The sequence below is a fragment of the Manacus candei genome, unplaced genomic scaffold, assembly GCF_025592945.1.
Source record: "Manacus candei isolate 608988 ecotype Guabito, Panama unplaced genomic scaffold, ASM2559294v1 h1tg000091l, whole genome shotgun sequence".
Taxonomy (NCBI): Eukaryota; Metazoa; Chordata; class Aves; order Passeriformes; family Pipridae; genus Manacus; species Manacus candei.
The window spans coordinates 495,308-510,089 of record NW_026138139.1 but is presented as its reverse complement, the minus strand read 5'-3'; the positions used below and the strand labels follow the sequence as shown (position 1 = coordinate 510,089).

Below are 14,782 nucleotides of genomic sequence, written 5' to 3'. Positions count from 1 at the left end.
GACATTATTAGAAGTCAAGCTATAAAGAAAATTGGACTTGAAAATTACCATGATCTCTTATAAAAGCACTCAGTGCATGAAAGGAATAAGATAATCTGTAGAAACCTGTGGATACTTTCACAGGAATAGTGCACTGTGCATTTGAAATCAGCACTTCTGGGTTATGACCTGTCATTTTACCACTTAATCTTCTTTGAGCTTTATGTTATTTCCACCCATCACAGCAAAACCAGGATGTTGAAAGCCAGGAGCTACAACATCATTGTTGCACTTTCAATTTGTAATGTCCAACCTTTGACTTAAAGGAAGAATTCACTTTGAAAGAACTATCAAAAGCAAAGGGATAACACAGACAGTTTGCCACCAGTGGTGCCATGTTGTGCTGAAGGCTTCAGCAGGATCCCTGTATTCCACATACTGTGTCCCACAGGAACTGGCAGCAGTTGGAAATAGCTGGATATTTCAAGAAACACTGAGGAGGTGGGAAGGCCAGGGAGGAAATAATTAATAGTTAATTTTAAATGAGTTTTCAGGCTTGACTTTACAGAGGAATTTTGCATGGAATGGGGAATTCAAGCAGTCCAGAGGTTCCAGATGTGTTTTGTAGATAGTCAGAGCTGACAACATCTCCTGCTGCTTTTTAAAGATGGTGTGAGCACCTCCTGCCACAAGAACCAGGCACCACTGAGACAGTTGAGCCTTTTAACACTTGAGCAGAGTCAGGATTTCACTGTGTGTGTCTCTGAGTGCACTGAGCATTTTTCTGTGTGAGTTCCTTTGGTTGATGAGCCCATGGCTTATGGCAGTACAGGCCTCTGTAAATCTTTCCTAGGGGACGTAGTCTTAGGAATGCCCTGGTGGAAAACCAGGCAGATTCATGAGGCTTTAATGACTGACCAGTGTCTTTGAGTCACTTTGGTGTTTAACTTTTCCAGGGCAGCACTTTCCTTCCAGGGTTAATTATCAGAGTTTCTGGAAGGAGGGAGCCAGGTATCTTCAGCTGCTGTTGAGCCAGGACAGGACATATCCATGCTTGGCTCTTCAGAAAATAATGTTGTCCCATTACCACTTTGTCTGTTACCTAAATTTTTAAACAGCTACTTTAGTTTTCAGTCAAAATTCTGACCAGAGAAAAATCTCTCTAGAAGCTTGATCTTCAACAGTGTGAGAAGAGAGCACAGGCAATACAGCCCAAACTAATCATATAATCTATGAAATCTTTTATTGAGATATTCTTTTTATGAAGAATATCTCAAGTCCCATTGCAGCCTACTCAAGTAATTTTGCTTAATTTTTCAAGGCCTGTTCTTTTATGCATGATTTTTTTTTTCTTCAAGATTAACCATCCCAGTTATATTTGAAGCTGGGTCTCATTTTCATGTTTTTCTAATTGGTGCAAAATGGATTATTAAGTATAAATTCTGATCAGTGTGCATGGCTGAAGTAGATCAAGCCTAAAAATACAGTATTTTGTCTATCTGTAGTCAGTATGTGCCTTTAAAATGTATATTTAGAGGCCAACAGCAAATCTATTTCTATCAAGGATCATTCTTAAGTAATAAATGAACCTCTAACACAACCTCAGTGTTCTTCTGTGTTATAAATTAAAACTACAGGACTGATACTTTTCTTGATATATTTTGGTGATCTGAGAGCTGACACAAATTAAACTGACTGAAGAGTTTGTTCATATTTGTGGACTTCAGGTAGACTCTGCAACGTATTAACCTGTACCTGCTTGAAGGTTTACTTTGCTTTATAACAAAACTGTTGTAGCAGTTATGTGTCAATAATTTAGCTTCTGTAAGACACCTGTCTGTTGTGGACACTTCTTGCTGAGAGTTTGGAGAGAAGCATCCATTGGATATAATTTTCATCTGTAATTTCTGCTATGAAATATATAAAAGTCAGTAAAGATGACAAACAACTGGATTTGCTTTTTTTCTCTACAAAGACTATTCCATTCTGTCCCTTATCTGTCTTTCAGTTACTTTCCTTCCAAATACTGAAGCTGATATTTGTGCTTGAATAAATAGACAATATTATGAGTTAAAATGAATTAGTTTCCTAAAAGCAACACTTGAAACAGATTAGTTTGCTTTTCCACCTTTAACTCTGAGTGTCTGTATTTCCCTTCTAAGGGCTGTATGAATGGACACCTCACTCCAGTCTTTCTTGCTCTCTCTCTCTCTCCCCCCCAGCTCCTGCCAGGATTTTGACCTTCAGCGGCACGGTGACGACTCCCTGGATGAAGGACATTGTTCTCCCTTGCAAAGCTGTGGGGGACCCAGCTCCAACAGTCAAATGGATGAAGGATAGGTAACCAGCAACTAAATGTATAGCTCTGATAAAGCCCATTTCCTTAAAATCCTGAAGGTTTTGATGTGGGCACTTAGACGTGGTCACAGTAGATGAGGAGTTTAGAAATCCCTTGAACTAATTGGCTGTGGTGATTACAAGGTGTCAAAAGTAGAAGAATAACGAAGAAAGGGTAAAGGAAAACATTCAAAATGTAAAACCTTGGAGTCTGTTTTGTTTTACCTTCAGGCAGACAGGATGGTTTTATTCTGAGAAAGCAAAATGCCCGATACACTGATCCCTGCTGAGGTGTGTCAGTATGTCTTGCCCAGATTTCATTTTTCATTATTCTCTTTTCAGCTCTGGTTTCACAGTTTGACAGAGTCACTGAGAGGCACACCTGGACAACAATTTTCATCCAGGCACGGTGTAAGCAGTGATACTGCAGTGCTGTGAAACCATCGTGGGCATTGATACAAATAGCTATTATTTTATAAAGGATGAACTTTGCAGCCAGGAGCTGATTTACTCTTATTTTGGCACTTCTATGAAACAACATGTGGTTAAGGAAGGAGTGAGTTTCCATTTTCACTCAAATTTGGGCCAGATAATGTGAATTTTTAAAGCAAACAGCGAGTGTTTCCCAACAGAAAATATCCTTTACTCTCATTAAAGAGAACGCACCAACTCCCCCCCTGCCCTTTTTCTTTCTTCCCATTCTTAGTTGCCTCAAAAAAAATCCAATTCTGACTAATTTTGATTGTAACTTCTTTAATGTATGCACTTTGTTTCCTGTGAGGTAGTAACGGGACACCCAGTCTAGTGATGATTGATGGGCGAAGGAGCATCTTCAGCAACGGGAGCTTTGTCATCCGGACTGTGAAAGCAGAAGACTCTGGGTACTACAGCTGTGTGGCCAGTAACAACTGGGGATCAGATGAAATCATTTTGAATTTGCAGGTACAAGGTAAGGCTGTTTGATCCACCTCGTAATTGTTACCGCGACTATTGACTGCTACGTGTTGGTAATGCAAAGTGTGGGTAAAATATTAATGTGAATGTGTGTTAATGCCTATCTAATTCTTCTAAATTAATAAATAAAATATTATGCAGGTCAGTCTGACTCAGCCATAAACATTTTATGATCTAGCAAGAGGTGCTTTTGGTGGAAAAATTCACACGCTTGCAGTTAAGTCTCTTTGTGAGTTTTTGTAGGATTGACAACTGAGTGTTATCTCCTAGTTTTTTGCTCAGAAAGTAACAGATTATACCTTCTCCTTACAAAAATTACATATATCACTGAAATATTACAAAATTCAGAAAAACCTGAAGGCCTTTACTTCAGCTTCTGAAGAGCTCTCAACAGAAATTTGCCCCTGTACTGAGACCTTGGACAGAAACTTCATTATGGAGGAGCAGAATTTTATTGATGGTGGATATGAGGAAGCATTTAAAATGAAACATCAGTACACCTTCAACTAATGCATATCACCAGCTTCTTTTTGTGTGCATGTTGAAATGCCTGAAGTGTGTCCATGATGGTGTTGATCCATATAAAAGCATGACCACAATGGGAAGGAGGCAGAGAAAACACTGTCAAATGGAAGTCTTATATTTATATTTCATTAAGTGCTTCTGTAATTGTATATCTTTGCTGTTGTTGAACTGCAGTAACTAAAAGCAAGTCAATATTATTTCCCTGAGGGACAGAGAAAGAGTGGCATTTAATATGTGGGACCACCATTTTTTGTAGATAGGGTGAAGCTGAGATGGAAGGCTTTACAATAAATCTTTCCCAGTGCAGTGTGTGCAGTCTCTCTCCATGGAGTCAGCCAAGTCAGTCAGAATAACAGAACAAATCCATCTCACACAGAGAATTTTCCTTCAGAGTATAAACTGTCTCTTTGGTTTTCTTCAGCACTGTTGGGCCCTGTGAGGGCAGCAAAATGAACTACTCTCTGAACTAGTCCACAGCTGCAAACCAGCAGCCTCTGATTTATATCAGCATTCAAATTATTTTGCAATCTGCTGACTTGAGCATGAGCTCCCTGGCTTTCCATCCCAGTTCTTCATCCTTCTCCTTGATGGACACTGTCCATGCCTCACTTCTTGTTCTTAAGGCAGCAAAGCTCCATTTTGTCTGTGTTTCTGAGGAGCTTGGAGGTCTCTAGTCACACGTGTTCAGAAGACACCTGAGTGATGTGTTAGCAAATGTTGACCCTCCAGGGCTCCAATAAATTTTCTCCCAGCTCTTTAAAGTTTCACCTGCCATTCTTTTCAAACATCATCCTCCATGGTCTCACTGCTTTTGTGCCATGGTTCTGGTTACCTCATCTCTGCAACAGGGCCAGCTAAAGATTCAGGCAGAAGTCTAAGATGACCTCCCCAGACCATAACTAGTGTATGATCATATTGGCACATGACAGAGTTGTCAAGGTGAAAAGAAAGCTGGTTGCTTTGCCACTCCCTGTCCCTGAGCTCCCGAAACCCAGCCACTCTACACTGGTGCAGTTTGGGATTACAGTTTGGGATTACTTAGCCTGAGCCTAAACTGTCACAGTTTATAGTCCCATTTCCAGTCTCAATTCCCTGTCCTATTTACCAGTTCCAGTTTTTCTTATCCTGGGCAACTTACTGGGATGTGGCATGGCTCTTTCTCTGCCCTTTCATGCTGGAGTTTCATAGAATCATGGAATGGTTTAGGTTGCAAGTTACCTTAAAGATCACCCAGTTCCAGCCCCCCTGCCGTGGGCAGGGACACCTTCCCCTAGACCAGGTTACTCAATTTCTCATCCAACCTGTGTGGAAGTGAGTTTTCTCTGAAGGAAGATGGGAGATGAGACTTCTGTCTTATGCCTGTGTTCAGTCAGGAGCTGGTCCTGAGAACCACACATAAGAACCTGGTTCTTATATCCCACAGATGAAACACAGGTATAATGTTTATAGAGAGCAGCAGAACTGAAGTGTTTCCAGCCTTTGCTGATAAAACTGTGTCTTCTTTATACCAATAACCTCAGTACTGTGGAAGAGGTTATGGATCTGCCTCCAATCACAGATCTAACTATGCTGCCTACTTGAGTGGCAGAAATTCATTATACACCCTTCTCTTTTTATTTTTTGCCATAATGGCATGCAAATACAGGTACAAGTGTGGCATCATTTGCAACTTCACATCTGTTTCCTGCCACTAAAATTTCAGCTTCCTCCTAAAACAGATATGAAAAATAATGAAAATGAATGGCTGGGTAGCTCATATGTTATTTAAGTCTGACAGGACAGATACGAAAAAAAATCAGAGAAGAACAAAGGTTAGGAATTGAAAGACAAAATTGTGTAGAAAATTAAATGTAAAAAATGAGAGCTTGTCTGCTCTTGTTTAAACCAAGGGTGTCAGCTAAACAGACACTTTGACATAAATCATTTGCTTTTTTTGCAACTCAAAACACTTATTTGATAAATGACTGTGAGAAGTGATTAAGATCACGTCTAATCATTTGATTGCATTTTCTATTTTTAACTATTTTCCCATCTAGTTCCACCAGACCAGCCAAGACTCACTGTATCCAAAACTACATCTTCCTCTATCACTCTTTCCTGGATACCTGGAGACAACGGTGGCAGTTCTATCCGAGGTAATATAATTCAGGTTAATTGCTACTTCTTACTAAATTCTCATATGTTGATAGGATTAGTATATAATTATGAATGGCTAAAAAACCCAGAAAAACAAAGCAATCTGTATTGCTGTCAACCCTTAATGTGCTCTATCACCGTGATAACAGCTTTCAGTAAATTGCAGTTTGTCTTTGTGGTGGTTTATTCACACATTTAATCACTTTCTTTCAGCTGTTATGACAGTTACTCTATCTGATTTTCCAGGCATGTAATCTCCAACCACTCATTTCCGAGGGTCCAGGTTCATCATCTGGTTGTTGCTGATTGAAGGGTGCTTAGAAATATCTATCCCTTTCTTTTCCCTTTGAAGCGATCACAAAAATGGTATTTAAGCTGTTATAAGGATGGGGAAAAATGCATTGCCTATCTTTTAGTCAGGGGGGAGCTTTATGTCTTCCTGCAAATGGGACTTTCCCAGTTTTATTAGATCTTTAAAATGACTCGTGGGATTGATTACCTGAAGAATCTGTGGTTCGTGTCCAGCTCATCGCCGCCATCTGTGCTTTTCCTCCAGGTTATATTTTGCAGTACTCTGAAGATAACAGTGAGCAGTGGGGCAGTTTTCCCATTAGCCCCAGTGAGAGATCCTACAGGCTGGAAACACTGAAATGTGGCACTTGGTACAAGTTCACTCTGACTGCCCAGAACGGGGTGGGGCCGGGACGCATCAGTGAGATCATCGAGGCCAAGACACTTGGAAAAGGTACATGGATTTCCATCCCTTTTGCTTCCCTAAAGCTCTGGCTTCCTGCTGCAAGTCTTGGTTTGATGAGAAGACAGGCTTGGATATTTAATATTTCTGGCTTTGGAAGCATTTCCAGTTGTGTCCATGCTGTGAGAGAAGAGGCTGTCCCTGCAGGGCTTTAAGCCCTGACGTTCTATCCTTATTTCTCCAGTAATTTTTTTCTAAGATGGGTTGGGTGATATTTAGTCAGAGAGTGTCTCCCCTGCCACGAGATATAGCAATTCCAACTGCTTTATTGCCATGAAGAAATTGTTTCTTCTCTTCTTATAGAAGTTCAGGGGGTTATTTGGATGTTGAAAGAAGACAGGGAATAAATTTATGTATAGAGGAAACGGGGCCAATGTTTTACTTCTCCTCCAAGCTGGTATTGCAGGAACCATGCAAATAGCATCCTTTGAGCAGGATCAGTGTCAAAAATAAAGGAAAAGTTTACATCAAGTTCTGCAAGGCAAAACAACCAAAATCTGTGAAATTCTTATTTAGCTCAGCACTGGGTCTCTTGGTCCTGGTTGCCGAGGGAAGTTCCACACTGGAAATATGTGTCAGAACTACAAGCAAATTTGGCTACAGACCCACTTAAAGGGACACTTTAACACAAGATAGTGCAGTAGTTTTGCATAATGCTCTGAAGGTCACCTCCTCTTGAGTCTCTTCGCCAGTTGTAAGAAACACTCTCTCTTGGTAGCAGTTTCACAGTAAAAATAGTTTATTTTGGTAGGAATGTCAGCCCTTCTCCATGCTCTCCATCACACCAGTGCTGTTGCAGGGTGGGTGTGAGTGGCAGGACTTGCTGAAGCTCAGAGGAGACTGAAACTTAGCTGCAAATGTCCTGAGATTGTCGTGGTCAGGGAGAATCATCTGCTGACCTTAAAGCAAAGGGACACTTGGAGAAGTAGAATTTGAGGGTTTTTTATTTTCATTAGATGTTTCTTTTTGCACGAGATGTAAAATTTAAACATGCTTCAGATAACATCTGAATCACAGAATTGTTTAGATTGGAAAAGATCTTTAAGATCATTGGTTCATGAGAAAGCAGATCTCCCAATCTTTTGAGTTTGTCTGGGATTTTATATAAATGTCTGAAAACTTACCTGTGTAACAGTTATGGACTGAACAGGTACCATGTGATTTAGAAGGCTGAGACCACTTTCCTTCATATTAAAGCTCCAGAAGCATCTCTATCCTAAGCTGTTAACAGGGACAATTTGAAGTAGTTCTTAACACATGGCAGGAATTACAAGTTTCATTTAGATTCCTACAGAGTTCAGAAAAGATTATGTTTTTGTACAAGAATGCCAAAAATACCCCTATTTGGAAAAGTTATGCTTCATTATAGAAAATGAAATAGCACATTACAGATAATTTTCACTACATTAGGTGTAACTTCCAATAGTAAAGATACTTGGTTTGCTGAACAGTTTGTAATAATACTTTTAAATACTCTGCAACAGTATTTAATTTAAATTACATTTGTTGATGACCTCCCTTGTCCATCTACTGTTGCTGTTTCAATTCTTAGGTGCCATTTTGACTGTCATTACTCCTGTCTTATGTAGAACTGTCAAAAAAACTTTAATCATAAACCATCATTTGAGCCCAAAGTGTGACAAGGAAATAAAAATGTCATTCCCTTTCTGAATGGAAACATTTTAACTCAGAAATGCAAAAGTCAAAATTTATATTATTTTCATATATGTCATGTGCAATGTTAGCATATAATTATTTTTAATTGCTGTTCTTTTCTTGCAAGTTCTTAAAATTTGTCATTTTTGGCAAATGAAAGTTTCTGTACTTGCAAAAAAGCCTTGTTCAAAAGCCACTTCAAAAGAAGACTGGAGCATCAATGGACAATCTTCAAGTGCATTTGCCTTTTGTAGTATTTTTGGAGGAAGTTTTGAACTCTTTCTTTTTTTTCATAGCAGTGAGCAGGGGCACTTATTGCTATGAAGTGTCTGCACTAGATTTACAAGCCATGCCAGACCATGCAAACCAGCAAGTCATGTCCGTCTGGAGACCTGTGGATATTTTTTTTCACTTGTAGATTTGGAAATCTGAGTTTGTGAGTCTGGCACATAAGTGTGAAAAAAACATTTAAGAAGGAGGAGTGGGAGAAGTTAAATATACAGCTACTGAGTTCAAGATAAAGTTAAAAGCATCCTAGAAGTAATTCTCTTAACTTTATAATTTAAGAGCCCTTTATCTGTAATATTTAAGCATTTCACTTGAATTATACCGTTGCTTCCAGAGCCACAGTTTTCCAAGGAGCAAGAGCTCTTTGCCAGTATCAACACCACACGAGTGAAGCTGAACCTGATAGGCTGGAATGACGGGGGCTGCCCCATCACCTCCTTCACCCTGGAATACCGGCCCTTTGGGACAACGGTCTGGACGACGGCTCAGAGGACATCCCTGTCCAAGTCCTACATCCTGTATGACCTCCAGGAGGCAACCTGGTATGAGCTGCAGATGAGAGTGTGCAACAGTGCTGGCTGTGCAGAGAAACAAGCCAAATTTGCGACACTCAATTACGATGGCAGTAAGTATTTGATTTTATTTACGTCTCACAAACTGTTTTACTCAAGTTTCGTAAGTTCAACCTTCCTATTTTTTAATTATTTTTTTTTTCTCATCTTCCATTTTTTCCCCTTGTAAACCCCATTTTAAATCTGCTAGCCGTGCTGTCAGAGAGGTTAAGGTCTCAAGGATGTGAAATGTCTCCTGATTTCATGGCAGTGGGCTGCCAGGCAGAGAAGAGGAATTGTTTATTTGTCACTGTGGAAAAGCTCCGGCACTGAAGTCAATCAACCATAAGACACGTAATCATAGGACACTAAGTGTCATTAGTTCCAGTGGTTACAGAGGCACTTGGTGGTAATTCATGCATCTCTTCCATGAAATTTTTGTCTCCCACATAATTGGTTCCTGCAGCCATTCAGGGGGTGTGTGGCCTCCTCGATATTCCGTGCGACAGTGTCCTTGTGACACTGCCCAAAACCCATTATGTGACACAACGGAGCTTGTCTTCCGGGAAAGCCTCTGGAAAGCATCTTCCAAGGGCAAAGCAATGGCAGTGCTTTACAGACAGGGGAGAGTGAAGCTAATGGCCATGACAGATGGCTCGGTCATGCCCGGCAGCAGGGCACAGGGGAGGCAGGCGTTGTTGCATCCTGCCCTTCTGCCAGGGGTTACTGCCCACCCTTCAAAAACCAGGACAAGAGGGCAAGAGCAAACATGCCAGCTTGTCAGTCACCCCAGCTCATCTCCTGGCAGGCTTGTGGAAAGGGAGGGTGGCACATGTGTGCTCCCGGTGGCCCTGTGGTGGGAGATGCCTGTACTCCTGGCAGGAAGGCAGCACAGATGGCTCCAGATGGCATTCCCTTGAATTGCTCCAGCGTGAATTGCCAGAGCTTTTCTGGAGACATCCAGTGTAAAAATCTTGCTGTGTTGCCAGGGATATTGTGCCGTGTTGTGCAACCACTTGGCGACATCTGTACTGTTAAATTAACCAACAGAACCAGTGAGCAGGTTCAAGCAAGAGCTGATGGTTGTCCAGTGACAGCACCAAGCTGGTAATTGTTCATAACTCTGTGTTGGTAACACATCTCCCTGGCACAGATTTGTCCCATCACTCCTCACGTACAGCTCAGGGCAGAGCATGGGCCATTCCCAGTCAGAAATGTGGGATGTGACTCAGGCAGGGTTTAAACCTCAGCATCTTAAGCCATTACATCTTACATCATTCCATCTATATGACTGGGGCACACAAACCATACCTTAAAATGAGATTATATGAAAATGCCGGTCCAGAGCATTAAATTCCCACTGATAGCACTGAAATCAGATGTATTCTTGCAGTGATCTGATTTCAAATGTTGTCAGGCTCTGCTTTTTGATTGAATGATGATACTTACCTTGGTTTCACACACTGTGACCACACACTCTGATTTTTTGATGTTGCTGTATGGCATCTTTAAAAGAGAGAAAACGAAACAGTGAAAACTATTTGTAGCATTAAATTTCCTGGGCCACTGATTCTGGTCAGCTGGAAAATTTCTCATTTATGATGTTGCTGGTTTTGTTTGTCAGACGTGCTTTGCCAAGACTATATTGTGCCTTAGAGAGGCAGCTTGATCTCAAATACTGACCCCAAGGTTAAGAGGGGCAAAAACGGATGGAAAAGCAAATTTCAGTTTTCAGATTTTCTAAATTTGTTACCTTTGATGCAAAATGGAAATGATAAACTGGTTGTTATTTTTATTATCATCACTATTGAAAATTAAGATAGTCTATTCCCACATAAGAGATTTCGTATAAATATTTCTAAACCAAAAGTTGTCCCTACAGTTCCCTGTTCATTTTTTCCTTGGTAAACTGCATAGGCTTAAGGAGCTTCAGAGCTGGGAAATTGTGTATTATTATAAATCAACATTTCCTATCAATACTTCACGCAGGGATTTTTTGCTTTCATGGAGAGGGAGTTTTTTGTTTGCAGAAAACATGTCAGTGGAAAGTTCTCGGCCAGCTCCACTTTTGAGTGTTACCCCCACCTCTACCTTTGATTCATCCTGTGATGAGAGATTAGCCTCTTCCAGCTTCCAGGGGTCCCAGCTGCCCTTGGGATAAAGCAGATACAAGGATGGTACTTTGGAGATTAGATAATATGGTGTATGGAAGTTCTAGGATACCGAAAGATGAGGACAAACTCAGGAGCTTTAGCAGCCTTAGCATAAAGCCTTTGTAAACTCTGCAGAAATCCTTGAGTTACGTGGTGTTTGGGTCACTTTGGGCTGCAGGAGCTGATTGCTGCCTGTGGCAGAGCTCCTGAGAAGTATCCTGGCTGAGCATCCTTCACCTGAAATCTCTCCGTGGGAAATCAGGTCAAAGGGTTAATGAGGACTTTGTGCTCCCTCCGTTCGCGGGTATTTTGCCTCACAGATTTCCTGACCTCCCTGCCCCTTGTTTTTTGGAACACTTGCACTCCTGAAGGAGATATTTTTAGCACCCTAGTGTGTAGCACTGCAAAGGAGCTTCCCTCAGCTGCTCAGTAGCCCTGACATTAAATCAGATCAGCTCCGTGGCTGCTCTAACTATGCTAATTGATTCCAGCCCACCAAGGGACTTCCCACCGTGAAGAGCAGTGAGGACAGGGGAAAACACTTAGATTAGTAGTCCTGAATTCACGAGGTGCAGTGGGAGATGCTGGAAGGGCTGTAACAAAGGGGAAAATGGGGTCAGAGACATTCCAATTACAACTTCCAGGAAGCACCAATCAGGTGAGTTGACCTGGAAAACAAAACAAACCCTCTCAGTTTGTCTGGGACTTAGTTCTGAGGACTTTGGCTATTCCACTCCCAGCCAGCACCCAGGATGCCAATAAATGTTGCTATCCATGGAGAGCAGGATTAGTTTTTGCTAATTCCTAATACAATTGCTGAAAAGGCACAAATGGATAATGGGAAGGTTATATAAACCTACAGCATGATTTTTAATTAAGCTTTAACTGCCTGGATATAAATGTTATGAGGTTTACATTTTACTTGGAAGAGGTATGGATAATGATAATCACATACCTAAACACTTAAGGTTTAGCTGAAATTAAGGCCACTCATAATTTGATTTTCATCGAAGTATTAAGGAAAGCAAGATGTAATTTTAGGCAATCTTGAACCCAACAGTCTTTAGCCAGAGATCTGTGTGGCTGTAATTCAGAGAAAACTTTGGCCTCTTAGTATTCATGAGGGTTTAGGAGCATTTGTATACAGTTATTAGTATTACCTTCAGGAGCTTGAAGGTTCATCTAATAATTTTATTTGCCTTGAGAGTAGTGCAAAAACTGAATCTCAGTTGAAAAAATCCTGCTGTGTGTTTATACCAAGAAATGGAAAATTAGAAAAAAAAAAAAAAAAGAAAATTATGGGGAAGAACTGCAAAGGAACAGTAGAAAAATATTCAAAATGCAATTGTAAGAAAACAGATTTTCCATAGTACTTGATAAAGGTTTGGGTGGTTGTAGCTTTTCTTTTAATCTTCATCTCTTCAGGGAGCTGCTCTACACTTTATATGCAACTCAGATAGATCTGAAAAAAAACCCATGACTTAGGATTCTGCATTTTCACTGTGGTTCTGGCACTCACACTGTACTGCATCATATCCCAGTTTTTTATTCTGATGCTGTATGGGACATAATGAGATATATCACTTAATGCAGCAATTAAAATGTAAAAAAGGATGTACCTGTTTTTCTCTGTCACCCTCCTCTCCTTTCAGCAAGTAAGGAACCACTTTTATGTCTCAGTAGCCGGTTAAAATTTAATAGCTTCCATCCAAAGTCATCACAGTTCACAATACTTGCGTGTTCCTACCCATTCCAAACAAATATGCATTTTATAGCTCATTTGTGGTTGCATTCAGCAGTTTAATAGTAATCAGGAAATGAGGGAGAAGTCTTCCATGACTAAACAGCCTTCCCCAGAAAGCCCTGCATTCTTCTCACGTCCTTCAGAGGTAAAGAAAAAGAGAATTGAAAAGTTCAAGTATTATATATCACCAGGAAGCCAGGTATATTCAAAATGCAAATATGCCCCAGAATGAAAAAGTGAGCTGCCTGCCAGTAGTTGGTAGATTCATTTCCCTGGTTTCCCTCTCAAAATTTGATTGTTTCTCTCCAGCATTACCCTCCTGTTTTACTGATGAGTTTAATGTCAGACAGTCTTTAGCAGATTAGTATCAGCTTGGCCATCTGAATTTCAGATCCCTGCCACTGCTGCACCCCTAGACTTGATGTCAGAATGTTTCTCTGCAAAGGATCGGTCTGATGTGCATGGCACAAAATGAGCTTTGTCAAACACCAAGAAAAGCCCAGCAGAAATGCTGCAGCAGTGCTATTTTCCCAAAGTAAGGAGTAATATATAGGTAGGAATTCTGACACCTCTTACAGCTCTGTAATGATTTAATAGGACTCAATCATAGTATTTGACTGCTTAACGGGCATGGTTGTGCTTAATCAATTAATGCAATTCTTCTTGATTTCTGATAAATTCTGAGTCTCTGCAGTCAGTACCTGTTATCAGTGTGCCTGGGTATGTGTGCATGGCCATTAGACACACAAATCATCCACCCCAAACAGAAACATCCTTATTAATGTTCTGCAAGACAGCTGGAGCACATGACCTGCCTTATTCCCTGCGAACTCAACCTGTTGTCTTCGTTAATAGGCCTCTAATATCATGACACTGTTTCCAGGTACAATCCCTCCACTCATTAAGTCAGTTGTGCAGAGTGAGGAAGGGCTGGCAACCAACGAAGGGCTAAAGATGCTGGTGACCATCTCCTGTATCTTGGTTGGGGTCTTGCTGCTCTTTGTGATGCTGCTGGTCGTGAGGAGGAGGAGGAGGGAGCAGAGGCTGAAGCGGCTGCGAGGTAAGAGGAGATCTGTGGCACTGATTTCCACATACAAACAGTCCCTGAACGTGAAAGTACAAGTGACCAAACTGTGCAATCCCCAGCTGGCACCATTTTCCTGCAATATCTAATAGACATGAGGTGACAAAGCGTGTGTGTTTTCTACAGAGATTCCTTCTTTGTCATTTGGTACTAGGCTTCTATAAGAATAATTAATGTTTTCATTGTTATTATGGGAAAAGAAAATAATTCTCGTGTGTTGGTGTTTGTTTATTTTCCTTTTTTTTTTTTTTGCTGGTGTTTGCTTCCCTTGTGAATGGTTCTGATAACCTAAAACTGGGGTTGTTTTGAAGGATAAAATCAGATGTTCTAAAGATGAGGGAATTTCAGTTTCCCAGCAGATGCAAACCATGATTCCTGAATTTTAAAATGAAAGTAGCCATATATTAGTAGGCTAGAAAACACAGCCAGATAGTCTCAGATTTGTTGCCACAGCTTTTTCCCCTTGATGTGTTATGACAGAACTATTGCAACACTTCACTGGCCTTTCACTGTTGCTGATCTGTCCTTTTCTCTAATCCTCATTCAAATTCAGTTATTTGCCGTGTGAATAAGTTTTAGATCTGTGAATTCATTCAGCTTTATCAATCTTCCAGTAAATAT

General features: G+C 40.7%; 1 protein-coding gene across 1 annotated transcript in view; it reads left to right on the top strand.

Annotated features, from left to right (window-relative positions):
- LOC127460921 (cell adhesion molecule DSCAM) overlaps nt 1–14,782 on the top strand; it is a 104,854-nt gene that overhangs the window by 50,583 nt on the left and 39,489 nt on the right. Inside the window, exons 11-16 of the mRNA XM_051767993.1 lie at nt 2,202–2,319; nt 3,102–3,265; nt 5,832–5,930; nt 6,488–6,676; nt 8,964–9,254; nt 13,961–14,137. Coding sequence (XP_051623953.1) covers nt 2,202–2,319; nt 3,102–3,265; nt 5,832–5,930; nt 6,488–6,676; nt 8,964–9,254; nt 13,961–14,137 — 1,038 coding nt within the window. The remainder of the gene's footprint in view (nt 1–2,201; nt 2,320–3,101; nt 3,266–5,831; nt 5,931–6,487; nt 6,677–8,963; nt 9,255–13,960; nt 14,138–14,782) is intronic.